Source organism: Engraulis encrasicolus, chromosome 2, assembly GCF_034702125.1.
Source record: "Engraulis encrasicolus isolate BLACKSEA-1 chromosome 2, IST_EnEncr_1.0, whole genome shotgun sequence".
Classification (NCBI taxonomy): domain Eukaryota; kingdom Metazoa; phylum Chordata; class Actinopteri; order Clupeiformes; family Engraulidae; genus Engraulis; species Engraulis encrasicolus.
Window position 1 is genome coordinate 5,340,210 of NC_085858.1, and position 13,948 is coordinate 5,354,157.

The window sequence follows — 13,948 nt, forward strand, 5'->3', positions numbered from 1 at the left end:
CACCAAATGCTGCCCATTGGTGCCTACCAGTCACATGGTGAGCCATGTCACAGCAGAGTGCTGTTGGGAATTAAAGGCACATGTCTCATTATGCTACATAAATGTAAGTATATATATAAATAAATATAAAAAAGATATTCCTATATTGACCTGTTTGATGTGAAAACAAATATCCATAAGGGAAAATAAAGATTATAATCTAATCAATTTTGTACTTTTTTTGTAAAGAAGTCCCGCACACTGTCCATTCCACCAACAAACTTTAATACAACGTTTCGGTCATCCGACCTTCTTCAGGTAAACTTTACCTGAAGAAGGTCGGATGACCGAAACGTTGTATTAAAGTTTGTTGGTGGAATGGACAGTGTGCGGGACTTCTTTTCACTTGACTGACAACCCGGCTGGGATAACATCCTACGCACCTGCCCAACTACAGAGGTGTGCAAAAGCGTCTTTATTGAACTGTACTTTTTTTGTACACAGTTTATGTGCAGAGCTGTGGAACCTTACTCAGAGCTGCATTCTAATTGCAAAAATCAGCTTGTATGGCCTCTTCAACCCAGTCTTCATTATGATGACGACTAATTCCTATTTGGTTGGATCAAATCTGTGAGCAGGTTTATTTCTGACCCGAGATTAACACCCCTGAGTCACATAATGTCTAGGAATTGATCATTCTTTGTTTTTATACAATGCATTTTCAGTACAGATTCAAAAGTTGAAACATAGAAGCGCAGGCAGACAAATCCCTTTATTCTATCTGTGGTAAGCAATTTAAATAATTAACTCTTCTCCATGATTTGGCCCAATTAGAATCTGTTGATTTGGTGAATCTGACTGCAACAAATTTGTGGATTATGTTGCTCCTAAAGCACATCAGGGAGTTTGGGGATTTTGAGAACCCTACTGTGCCCATTCATTAGTGATAAAAGGACAGGTCAAAATATGCAAACAGTAGAACAAAGATGATCAACTTCTTTGGTACTTAAGGGTACTCCAAACCTATGCCTTTCAATTCACAACTGGGGTTTCCTTTTGTACTGGACAGTAAATGAGAGATGGGGGGGACAGGTTGGATTTGGTGAGCCTTACCATAAGCCCAGTTGTTGCCTCTGCCTCCTTTTCCTTGGACAACATTGGACTCCAGTAACTTTCTGTTTGAAGACAGAACAAATGAACTAAAGGTGTGAACTGAAAATGTGAACTAAAACTACTTTGTTCTGATACCAAATACTTACTTATTCTTGACCAGTCGATGAGCTCTTTTCAAAACTTTGGACTCACTGTCTACACAGACTACTGCCAATGTGTCCTCTTTTGTGATAAAGGGAGACCTACAGAACACAGATGAGATGGAATTAGCACCATAATGAGGATAATGTTTGGTTGCATTCAGGCAAGAACTAATGGCATTCAGGTGTTTTATTTCTTACAGCAGATGAGCTCACCTGTGTGCTACTTGTTTAGAGGTCTTGCACAGCAGCTCGCACCACTCCAGGCCTAACTGGTTTCCACACTGGCCCACCTGAAGGATCACTGCCGACATGAATGCGACGATATCCAGGCCAAAGGGGGCAAAGGGGATGCATCCAGTTCCCTAATCCCGCGTGCACTCAGCTGCAATCGCCCCACGCACAGAAACTGCATGAAAAGAAACGCATCATCCAATAAACATAAGTTATGTTGTCTAGCTCATGGGTTACAAGTGACGACGAGTAATCCATATTACAGAAAGGCCCTTCGCAGATGTCAAGCCATCTAGGCGAAACACATAGGGCGAGCATCTCGCGCCTACTGGTCTGGAAAAGCAGTACTGTGCATGGCCCAACGCATGAACTCAACTAACGTGATCTTCCCTATCGAGTTAAAACCACTTCCCAGTGTAACCATTCTTGTCATGGCACCGGTTCGCTGGAGAGGAGGAGCCGTCCGGAGCGTGTTGTGCCTAGCCACAGACATCATTAGCCTAGCTATGTGCTAAGCTACAGCATCGGCTTGGACCGTACAGCTAGTTAGCCAGACTGTTCTCATTTATCATGGAGATAGCGTTGTTACCTAACGCTAGCTACTTTCATGATCGTCAGATTTGACTCAGTGCTACGGCGATGAATTGATGATTGTGCATCGTTTTGTGGACTGGTTGGCCCCTTGATTTGAAACAAACACTAGCGAACCTTAATGCAACATCAAGAAGGGTTCGGTGCGTTTGATGGCTAGGTTACAATTAGCCAGCTAACTTTTCAGCCTACAGTGTAATATTTTGTCTAATTAGTCAACGTTACCCGGGTGGTTTGACGTCGGTAGCAATTCCTGAATGTGTTCTTTTAACCGAGCAAAGGGACTGTTTGGATATACCTTGGAAGATGGAGGACTTTTCTGACCCCGAGCGCCAGTCAAAGTAAGTATGCGATTCTTTCTTTGTATGTATAAATTCTTTATCTCAGGCGGAAATCTCATTCAATGGCTAACTAGTTGCCAGAAAAACAACATGTCCCCTGAATGTTTAGCTTGGTTACGGTATCAGTGTTGCTAACATAACCTAGGCTAACTATTGATAGCAGTCAAACTTGCCATTCAGTTTATAGCTGGCATCACACCATTTCCCTACTGACCCAGTATTTTGCCTATTCATGCTCTAGGCTTACAACACTATTGGTATGCTTCACAAAGCAACCGTAACATTACACCAATAATTAAAATGGACAGATTTAAATATGTTTAAAAGTTGGGTCAGGTATGTAGCTGGGGGTAGCCTTTTAGCCATGAAAACCTACATTCCTTCCTGTTACGATTTCATCTGCTTACACTCTGAATAATCGAGCTATCCTCAAAATAAACACTTGGTACCACAGTTTTATCCATTGCGATCGTATTTATATTTTGTACATATGCTCTAATTCCCTCGTCAAATTTGAATGCCTAATGGAAGAGTACTGCAGGCCTTTGCTGCCAGGCCTAGCTACATCCACGCCATAGATTTCTGTATCCTTTCGCTTTGAACATGTCCGGAGTGCGAAGCCAACAATGGGGCAAAACAACAAAACTGTTTGTTTTGTGGTTGCACAAATCATACTATTATGCGTGTGCATATTGTCGGGTGCACGTGAAAGTTCACGTTCGATACCTTATTGGAACACGGACAACTGGCATGGTATCATGCAAGACCTCCGGCCATGTAGCTGACCCGACATTAGCTTGCAAACACTACGATGTGCTTCAAATCTGTTGCAATGTGCCAGATCTAGTGATATTCTGTTCTTTATGGGTTACATGCATATCTGTTGAACGCTTGTTGATGTCCTTTATATCCGTGCTTCTACTTGGGTTCTGGGTGACTGTCAGGTCTTGAGAAAGTAGGCTATTCAGTTGGATTGTGTGTATGGTAAGCCCACTGTGGCTCCTTTCTCCCTCACTTAAACAATAGGTAGCTACCAATGTCAGCTGCAGGAGAACATCACCCAGATACCACAACACAATTTAGATATTTGCATGTTATCGTTAAAGGCTCTTGCTGTTACTTCTGCTGTGCCGTTTGTTTCAGAAACAGAAACCTCATCACATCAACATAAAGGATTCCAGTCGAGGTGTTTTCTGTGTTCCCTCCAACCAAAGGGGGAGGGCACGCCACCATGTAGCCTACATGTAATGGCGTGACATCTCATCGACTTGAAGTCTTTTCATGCTGTGCAGTGAACAACCTGTGTCTAGTAAACAAAAGAAAACAGCTGGATGTGTAGACTGGAGAGACGATGTTTTGATCCCACTTGTGTCTCATAGGGGCCTCTGCAAATTTTCGCAGAACCATTCAAGATCAGATTATACTCGACGACATAGCAGCAGCATATCACTCTTTCACGGCCTATTTGACGTTAGGCTCAACTGCCAGCCCATTGGCTTCTCTCTGACGTGCATTTTACTTCTATTCTCCTACTATGGAAGTGCACAGTAATGTGGCATATTGCATGTCCCTTGTTTATGCTGTTGTTTTTATAATATGCTGCACATTACAAAAGTCATGGTGGTTAGTGGACTACATGTTTGCAAGGGTAAGAAAAAGCTGTCACAGGTCAACAACACTTGCTGGGCTAATGTTTGTTTGTTTTTTGTTTTGTTTTTTTTTGTACTAAGGTGTCTCTTCACATTGGACCGTTTGCTCTGAAAGTGTAGTCTGCTGAGCCCCCTGTCACTGCTGTGCTGCTACTCATGTGAACATGGATGGGCTGGTGAACGCAGACTTCAGGTACGCTGGGCTACTTTTTATCTCGTGAACAACTGCAGTGCATTGTGTGGTGTCGTGTTGCCTTGTCGACCTCCACTATTGGGTCATATGAAGTGAGCCGGGTGCTTACCAAATTACGAGATCTGTTGGTGCTAAAAGCTGGAATTTTAAGTGACCTATTTGAAACCATGCCAGAAATGGATTCCTTTGTGAAAAATTGCCCCTTTTTCTGTCGATATGAAAGGCTTAGAGTCAGTCATATTTTAAGGCTATGCTGTACTCGCACAATGAGAATCTAGCCTGGGAATTGTAGAGACACAGCCCCTTTGAACTTGGTTGTCATGTTACCGTGTGGTCAAAATTTGTGCATAGTCAAATGAAAACAAAAGTAAGGGTCACATCAACCATTGCACCATGACAGATGTTGTTGGATGCTGTTTAGTTATCATTTCATGAACTGACTTGAGACAAAGGATGGTTGTGATCATTACCCAGCTTTTTATCCACAGATATGTAGTTGAAATGCTTTTGTTGGCTAAATAGCTTAATGCTCGTCCTGCTTAGATGCCATTAACTTTGTCTGTTAACTTAATCTAAGCACAAAATGTCAGATTAATTTCAGATTTAGCTTGTTTTATCGACAATACCAGTAGCCTACTACTGGTGATTGTGGAATGACTGACTTGCTTACAACAGTAAGCTGTCTTTTTTTATATGAACTCAGTTGACTGTGTTTTGTTGTGCTGTATAGCTACTGTGGATTTGGCTTTTTGACGAGGCAGGATTCCATCTCTGTTCTGAGGATGTCTGACTCACGCATCATGCTCGCTGTATACTTGTGATTACATTGGGAGGCCCTGCCAAGCAGTGCGTCGTGACGTATAGCACTGATTGTTCTGTTAGTAGAAGTTGTGGTACACCTGTGTTGGTGGGCCTTAGCTTGACTGACTCTGGAAAAGCTGTGCACAGGTGTTTTCTGTGTTACGTAATGTGTGGAATCTTGGTCAAGCAATTAGGAAAAGGCTGGATGATGATAAGGCACAACAAATTTGAGATTTTAACATGAAGACTGCAGTATTCATTGTCAGGTTAGTCACCCAGAACACTTTGCACATTTGCACAATACAATGTGTATAATCACGGCTAGATTTTTGACAGAAATTTGAACATCTGGTGTTGCCGTTTTTACCTTATGGCCTCAGCTTTATTTAAACAGCAAGTGTATGCGCTATTTAAATGGTAGCCATGCTAAAACCAAAACGGTCATCTTTTGTACTCTGCTGTGAAGCTGTCAGAGCAGTGGGGACCCCTCCCATGATAGCCACTATAGAATGGCAGAGCAGAGAAGAGAAGGTCACTGCCAGGTGCATAATCTCGGCTAGATTTTTGACAGAAATTTGAACATCCAAACACACAAACTGGTGTTGGCGTTTTTACCTTATGGCCCCAGCTTTATTCAAACAGCAAGTGTATGCGCTATTTAAATGGTAGCCATGCTAAAACCAAAACAGTCATCTTTTGTACTCTGCTGTGAAGCTGTCAGAGCAGTGGGGACCCCTCCCATGATAGCCACTATAGAATGGCAGAGCAGAGAAGGTCACTGCCAGAGAGGAGTCCCCAAGGGCCATCTAACCTAGTTGTTGCTGGGCAGCCTAATTCATATCCAAGTCTTATTTTGGAAGGCGCAGAAATGGTTCAACCACCAGGGTTCCTTTGATTAGGTGTGTCTGTGCATGCGTGCGTGCGTGCGTGCGTGCGTGTGGTGACTGCTTCTTGCACAAGGAAATGTAACGTGTAAGTCACACTGCATTGGCTACTTCTGTTGTACAGTAAATGATTACGCACAGCTTGAGCCCCTTCGTCTGTTCTGGGTGTTTACCGGTAACCCCTTTGCGCAGAGCCCATGTTATAACCTTACTGTCAGCAAAATTGTAATGACCTAATCTTAATCTGTTCATTCAGGCTCTCTTTAATGTCCGAGCAATGTTATGATTTAGTTGAACCCTTTAAACAATGAGTTAATTAACAGGCTCGCCAGAGGGCCCATCTGCACAAAGAGGATACAGCATGCCGTGACATCAGTGTATTTTCAATTGCATTTTTGATTCCATCAGCATATCTAACTCTTGTCTCCTCCTCTCTTTTACTAGCCAACACAGTGCGGATGGAGGGAATGGATCGGTGAGTAGCTGTGTGTGTGTGTGTGTGTGTGTGTTTTTTTTCTACTTTCATATCTAATGGATCTACATGGATATGGCCTAACCTTACCTATCACCATATAATACGTTATGACAACTGAGTTGTTAAGCTTTGTGATTATTCATTCATTTTCCTCCTCGTTGCAGATCAAAGTGGACAAGCTATCGAAGACGGTCATATTCAAAGGCCTTGCCCCTCGAGTGATGCTGTCCAATCGTCTGCTTCCCAAGGGCACCAAGTCCAAGGTCAATCTGGAGGAGCAAGGTCGTCAGAAGGTGTCCTTCAGCTTCAGCCACACAAAGAAGCCGCTGCAGAGCCTCTTCACTGAGCCCAGGAGCTCGGACAAACCCAGTGAAGGCCACTCCTCTCTGCCACGCCCCTCTGTGTCCTCTCCACCTCCTCCCCCGCCGCCGCCGCCTCCTCCTCAAGCCGTGCAGCTCGCTGAAAGTGTGAAGTTGAACGATAAGAGTGATGCACCACAGGCCCCCAGCGCCGCACCAGAAACCATTTCACATCCGCCCCTCATCTCCCCTTCTCTGAGGCCCAGGGTGGACCTTGTGAAAATGCATTTTAAGAAGCATATGCTTAGTGTGTCTGTTAAGGATGATTGTCCGGATACCGGTGTCTTAATGGAGGAGGTGCCCTTGGAGAAGGAGGCGCCCTTGGAGAAGGAGGCGCCCTTGGAGAAGGAGGTGCCCTTGGAGAAGGAGGTGCCTTCGGGTCGGACGTCTGCTGCAGTCCAGCCCTCTGGTGCCTCCCAGCCAACTGGAAGCCAGCCGTCTGCAGCAGTCAAGCCTGTTGCCGTTCAGCCCACCGCACCCACAGTTGAAACAGCAGAGCCGACAGTGCCCCAGGCTAAGGAGGCTAAGGGTAAGGATGAGGACCCTGGCGTTGACGTCACAAAAGCAAAGGCGATGGATCCAGAGGTTCCCACAGGACCGCCTCATTCCTCCCATATTGGGAAAGAAGATAAAGACTGTTCAGTTGTTGCATCGCTTGAACGTGGCAAAAAAGGCCCATGCCAATCAGACAGTACACTTCCTGGTTCGGAGTCAGATGGGGATTCTGAGCAGACGTCCTCCAGCCAGAGATCAGTGGAGCCCAAAAGTTCTCTTAAATCAAAAAGTCAGACAAAGGAAACTAAAAGGCCGTCTTCGGGTACCAAGAGTGAAGAAACGGACACAAAGTCAAGAAGCGAGAGAAGTGAAAAGGTGTCTAGTCATTCTAAATCAGACCGAGAGGAAAAACGAACTTCCACACGGTCTTCCCGTTCTGACAAAGACCGGAGAAGGACAAAGAGCCGCTCAAGATCCAGGTCCCGTGGCACACGGTCTAGTTCTTCGTATTCTAGATCGGAGCGATCGAGAAGCGAGAGGCAGTCTAGGTCTGATAGGTCTGATCGGTCACACCATCACGACAGTGATCGGCGATCACACCGGAGCTCCCCTCATAAAGACTCCAGAGGTTCTCGTTCTCGAGCTACCCACAGATCCAGAGACAGCTCTGACTCTGAGGATGACCATCGCAGAACACGTTCCCGTGCCAGTGACAGCAGCAGTAGACCACCGACCCGCTCAAGCTCCCAAAAAGACTCTAAATCCTCCTCTTCAAAATCGTACAAAGACTCCAAATCTCAAGAGTCATCTCGTTCATCCGAGTCGGATAAGAAGCCTCAGCATTCCAGATCTGAGCGGTCCAGTGCAAGAACAAATGACTCTGAGAACAGTAAGAGACATTCCCCGGATTTGGAGTCAAGTTCAAGGAAGTCTGGTTCACGCGCTAAAACGGAAAACGGCTCCAAATCCTCCCGGTCAAGTCCATCTACAGCGTCAACAGCAAAGAAAAGACGGAAAAGCAGTGGCAGCTCAGATTCTGATGAGGAAGACAAAAGGAAATCTCACTCACAAGGCTCTGACCGATCTTCTGGCTCATCGAACTCCTCTAAAAAAGCAGATCATCGTGACTCCTCGTCTTTAACTAGTAAAACATCACAAAAGACCAGACAATCAGATGAAAAACTGAACAGTCCACCATCCAGTCAGCCATCTAGGCTGAATCCAGGTCAACAACTTGAAAAGAAAGAAGTGGCTTCCAGACAATCTAAGACTAAGTTGAAGTCAGAAAGTTCAGAGGAGAAGGTCTCTTCAGTGAAAAAGTCAACTAATGATTTTAATGATCCCTCCATTCAGGTTTCTAGTGGCAGCCCAATGAAATGTCAGAGTTCTCATAAAAAAGTTTCTGTTCCAAACCAGACAGGTCCATTAGTAAACAATGTAGAGAAGGTATTGAATGAGGAAGTAGACAGCACAGTTAAGCGAATGACTAATGAAGTTCATGAAGCCAAAGGCTACTCCTCTACGAAAAATGAATTTGATGCATTGAATCATACATGTGAGGTCAAAAACACTGCCTCTGCATTATCAGAAAAGCAGCTAAATGTAGCATATTTTAATTCTGTCAATGAAAATAATAATTTATTACCATGCTCAAGTAAGGTAGATGGCCAAGACAATAACGTTTGCCAAAAGTCGGACAGGTCAAAAGTAGACGTGCTTTCTGTGAAAGATCCACCATGCCCGGGACCCTCGATACAAGACACTAAACACGATGACCAAATGCCTTCCAGTATGGAAAGTAACCCCCTGCCACTGTGCACAGATATGGCTTCCCCTGTAGCACTGTCATCTAAGAGTGAAGATGGTAAGACACTCAAAGCTAGTGAGGACAAAGCTAGTGTTTCTGTGCCCTTGAAAAAAGTAGCTAATGTGAAAAAATCACGATGGGACATTGTTGGACAAGATACCCCAGAATGTGAAAGTCCTCAGAAAACTGTCAGCCCAGATGTTAAGTCGCCTGTGAAAAAAGTTGTTTCTGTGAAGAGAATAGAATTTAGCAAAGACAGCACTCTTGAAGATTCTTGCAACAGGAAGGATTCCTTTTTGAAAAAGGAAGATGAGGGTGATTCCACAAAGTCCTTGGAAGATAAAAGGGCAGATGAATTGCAGAAGAAGCCTTCAAAGAAAGAGTTGTTAAAGGAGTCGACAAACTGCACATTGACGCCAGACCTTTGTAAAGTGACCTCTAACCATGTGGAGAACAACGACACATCTGGGCATGTGAAAGCTGAAAATCATATTTCAGACATGCATGCAAGTGACGCCCAGTCAAACACTTGTGCTAAGAATTCCGAGCAGGTGCAAAACGATCTGCCCAAAACAAAATTGCCTAAAGCCTTGAATGAAGATGGACATGGCCAGAGTGAGGACAGTGACACTGATGATTCTGAGTCTGATTCGGACGATGGGACAGTGCCTATGAAACGACTGCACTCTGTGGTAGTTGTGCCGAAGAACTCCACCCTGACGTTGGACGATCCCTCTGCGTCACCCACCACAGGTAGTGCCTCAGGCCAACAACAACAACAGCAGCAGCAGCAGCAGATGGGTTCCTCAGCAGCTGATGTTGACAAGAGAGCTGAACAAGGAGGCAGCATTGGTGAGAGTCCCCAGAAGCATAATGCAACTCCATGTGAGGCAGTAGACGACAGAAACCACAGGATGCTCCCTCAACAGCCTCTTGGAGCTGTACCCGCAGGTTACCAGTCGCAGAGCAACATGGTAGACAGCACAAGCCAGCTTGATGCTCCCAACGCAGTGTCTCACTCGGAAAACACTAGCCCCGAAGGAATGAAAGTCGGCAAAGCTTCTTCCAGCAAAGTTGGGCTCTTTCCATCGACAGATGCCCTGGGGGACCACCCTAGCCAAGAGTCTACACACACACCAGACAGTTGGCACAATGCGCAGCCTACAAGGAACCTGACTAACTACATGCCTTTTGACCCATTCAGTCAAAATAACCTTAATGCTACAAGGGAGGGCTACAGTTTAGTGTATGCACCGCACGAACTGCCCACCAGTACATATCAGCAGCCCGACAGCAGTCATGGCACTCTCGTTCACAACAACTCTTTACAACAAGGCCACCATTTTGCCTCTGCCCAGGTCCTAAGTGCTGGTCATTACTGGTCCCAGCCTTCAGATCCCCAACAGCCCGTCAGACTTGCTCATATCCCTGTGCCTTCCTCCCAACGCCAAGACTCGACTGGGCAGATCCATCCAGATTCTCTCACCAATGATCACGATGAGGAGGCTGCGTTTAGATCCACAAGGCTGTCTAGTAGAGGCAGGGAATCCACCGAACAACCTGCACAGTCTGGTTTTGTGCAAGCCAATGAAATAAGCAGTAATTGCAAAGGATTTGGCAGCACCACCACCACCACCACCACAGAGGGTGCAAATGGACCTCAGGTTTCCAAAGAAGAGCGTCTGAGAGCACACAGGGGTAGAGGGCCACCGAAGAAAAGGCGTCAAGAAATTGAGTCCGACTCTGACAACGAGGCAGAGGCGGAGGTGGCCAGCAAAAGGGAATGTCTGGAGTCCGACAGCAAGGACAGCTCAGCACATCCTAAAGAGGAGCAGAGGCCACTGTTGAGACTCAAAGACTTCCAAGACCCTGCAGTGTGGCGAGACAAGGCCAGAAGCAAAAAGATGCCGCCATACTTTGACTTGATTGAAGAAAACCGCTACCTTACAGAACGGTAAGATGATTGCCAGCAGATAACATGACACAACTGTGTCATGTCAGGCACAATACATTTTTAACTTTACACAATTCAGAATGTTTCAGCAAGAATGTTATCGTCTCTTACAGGAAGAAGAACAAGTCCCATCGGGATATCAAGCGCATGCAGTGCGAGTGTTCGGTCCTGTCGAAAGACGAGAAGGCTAGAGGAATGATTGCCTGTGGTGAAGACTGCCTCAATCGACTCCTCATGATTGAATGGTAAGGAGTTAACAGACGAGAAGGCACTTTCTTGGACATTTCTTTGATGGCCTCAATGTCAATGTAATATGCCTTGTGGTGTTTAGAAACATCTTGAATGATGTCAGCCTATTATACTGTAAACGCAGATGTCTTTGTATTCTGTCAGTATTGACTGAAGAAGGATTGCAGAGAGGAAATACAGAGTGTTCTCAAAGTGATTCTTTTTGCTTATTTTCCCAGCTCGTCACGTTGTCCAAATGGAGCATACTGCTCAAATCGACGCTTCCAGAAGAAACAGCATGCAGACTTTGAAGTCATCCTCACTGAGAACAAAGGCTGGGGTCTACTGGCTGCCAAAGACCTTCCTGCGTGAGTCTACAAATCCATTAATTGGTTATAAATGTTGGCATGTTGGACTCTTTGTATTATGCATAGTTTTGTGATCTTTATTAATTGCACATTAGAATTTGCATTTTAGAAATATTTCCAGTATGACTGTACTACCAATAAGTTCCTTTTTACATTAAAAATATTTTGAATTTTGTCTTGATTTATTAGGAATACTTTTGTGCTGGAATATTGTGGAGAGGTTCTCGATCACAAGGAGTTCAAGGCGAGGGTGAAGGAATACGCCCGCATGAAAAATATTCACTATTACTTCATGGCCTTGAAAAATAACGAGGTATTTACAAAATATGCAAATCGGCCAGCTTAACTCAACAAGCAACACTTTAATTTAGCAGGGATTGTATTTAACATTGAAATTATTTCTTTTAGATCATTGATGCTACTCTGAAAGGGAACTGCTCACGCTTCATGAACCACAGCTGTGAACCCAATTGTGAGACACAAAAGGTAGACGGGAGTTTTGATTTGCCTGTTGTTCACTGAATGAAGTTACTTGTCACGACTGTAATGCCTAGTATGTTTACTGTGTGGTGTTTTTTTTATTATTATCATTTTAATTTTAATATTAAAATGATTTTGATTTTATTATTTTTCCTGTGTTCTTTTTCCATTAAATACTCCATTAGTAATGTCCATTACTTGTGCAGCCTTACGAGCAGGGCTCTAAATTAACATCAGCTAACCAGCAAAATGCTGGTGAAAATTCAGTTTGACTGGTAGAAAAGAAAGTATGGTATGATATGGTATGGTAGCATGTGTTTGACCAGTAAGATAAACATCTACTAGTCATATTGTTAATTAATTTAGAGCCCTGCTCATGAGAATATGGATGTATGTCTGTGGTGAAGTTGCCATTCCTAACCAGATATGTTTAATCCCCCTGTAGTGGACAGTGAATGGGCAGCTTCGAGTGGGCTTCTTCACCACCAAGGCGGTGACTGCTGGAACGGAACTCACCTTTGATTACCAGTTTCAAAGATATGGGTGAGTTGGACAGAAATATTCTGAGCCCTATGTTACAGTTGGAAATTTTTTTTATTGAATGCCACAGTAATAGACTGCATTGCTGTTGATCACCGAAAGGATGAGTTTCGCAACACACCCTGGCTCTCTCTCTCTCTCACACACACACACACACACACACACACACACCACAGTCACACTTAACCACTCCCTCCTCCCTCTCTACAGAAAAGAGGCCCAGAGGTGCTTGTGTGGGGCGCCCAGCTGCCGTGGGATCCTGGGCGGTGAGAACCGGGTCAGCGTTCGTGCTGCGGGCGGAAAGAAGCAGAGGGAGCGCAGCAGCAGGAAGAGCGCCCCGACCACAGTAAGTAGACCACAGACAGGCGCCGCACAGACCGGATACAACTGCTCTAGCCCACATCAGACAGCACTATTTTTAAGGTTGTGAAAATGTCACACCATGCCCTTCTTTTGTGTGTATATTTCCAAATATATTCGCCAAGACTGTACAACGCCGGTAATTTACATGGCTAAGGGTTTTTTATCATTAATTTTTCCACCTTCATATTCAGCTTTGTGTGTTTTTGTTTTCTTGTTAATTCCTCAAATTGTCAGATCGTGAATGAATGAATGAATGAATGAATGTATGGATGCATGAATGATCTGAAGCTTGACTTTTCTCTTGTGTTTGTTTGCGTCAGGTGGATGAGGAGCTGGAGGCCCTGCTGGAGAATGGCGATGGTCTGCAGGATGAGAAAGAGGTGGTGTCTCTGTGTCGCCTCATGGTCCGAACTGAGACCCTGGAGCAGAGACTCACCTGCCTCAAACTCATTCAGGTAGAGATGAGCCTTGGCTTTAGTATTCATGCATGTTATTTTTTGGCATTTGCAGTGTGCTGTGTACAAGTAATTTTAAGTGAAGATGTGTACACCCTTAATTTCTTATGAACTACATCAAATATCTCTATTGCTTGCTTGCATTGTGTAATATTTTAAGTATTTCTAGAATTCATGCTGTCCATTCACAAATGTGAGGTTTTTCATGAATACTTACCACCACCATAAAATTCTAAGTATTCATTATGACTGGGAAAATTGCACTTGTCATTCATGAAAGGGGGGGTGGGATCTTCTCCATGTTTGCTGTTTTGAAATTCCAGAAATAGACATTTTTAGCTGCAAAACATACTGTGCTTTGGTCATACTGGTAATTATTCATTTATTATTTAGTATTTATTCATGAAAAGATCAAATTTGGCAGTAGACAGCACATTGTCGATGAGCAGCATAGTTGCAGTACCTATGCTGGCCACCATCCTATACAGTGCACCTTGTA

The 13,948-nt window shown here is 44.4% G+C and overlaps 2 protein-coding genes across 5 annotated transcripts in view; one reads left to right on the forward strand and one right to left on the reverse strand.

Moving 5' to 3' along the window:
- LOC134466337 (tubulin delta chain-like) overlaps positions 1–2,739 on the reverse strand; it is a 24,425-nt gene extending 21,686 nt beyond the window's left edge. For 2 of the 4 annotated variants that reach the window (XM_063220252.1, XM_063220237.1), the window contains exons 1-4: positions 1,847–1,928; positions 1,449–1,641; positions 1,239–1,334; positions 1,093–1,154 (exon numbers count right to left, since the gene is read on the reverse strand). In XM_063220252.1, coding sequence (XP_063076322.1) covers positions 1,093–1,154; positions 1,239–1,334; positions 1,449–1,546 — 256 coding nt within the window. In that variant the 5' untranslated portion in view covers positions 1,547–1,641; positions 1,847–1,928. The other 2 variants (XM_063220240.1, XM_063220247.1) reach the window with 2 other exon arrangements.
- Positions 2,310–13,948, forward strand: part of setd2 (SET domain containing 2, histone lysine methyltransferase) — a 26,740-nt gene continuing 15,101 nt past the window's right edge. Inside the window, exons 1-11 of the mRNA XM_063220229.1 lie at positions 2,310–2,398; positions 4,129–4,240; positions 6,370–6,400; positions 6,565–11,015; positions 11,129–11,260; positions 11,483–11,611; positions 11,801–11,924; positions 12,020–12,097; positions 12,537–12,634; positions 12,842–12,977; positions 13,315–13,449. Of these exons, the coding sequence (XP_063076299.1) occupies positions 4,212–4,240; positions 6,370–6,400; positions 6,565–11,015; positions 11,129–11,260; positions 11,483–11,611; positions 11,801–11,924; positions 12,020–12,097; positions 12,537–12,634; positions 12,842–12,977; positions 13,315–13,449 (5,343 nt within the window). The 5' untranslated portion in view covers positions 2,310–2,398; positions 4,129–4,211. The remainder of the gene's footprint in view (positions 2,399–4,128; positions 4,241–6,369; positions 6,401–6,564; positions 11,016–11,128; positions 11,261–11,482; positions 11,612–11,800; positions 11,925–12,019; positions 12,098–12,536; positions 12,635–12,841; positions 12,978–13,314; positions 13,450–13,948) is intronic.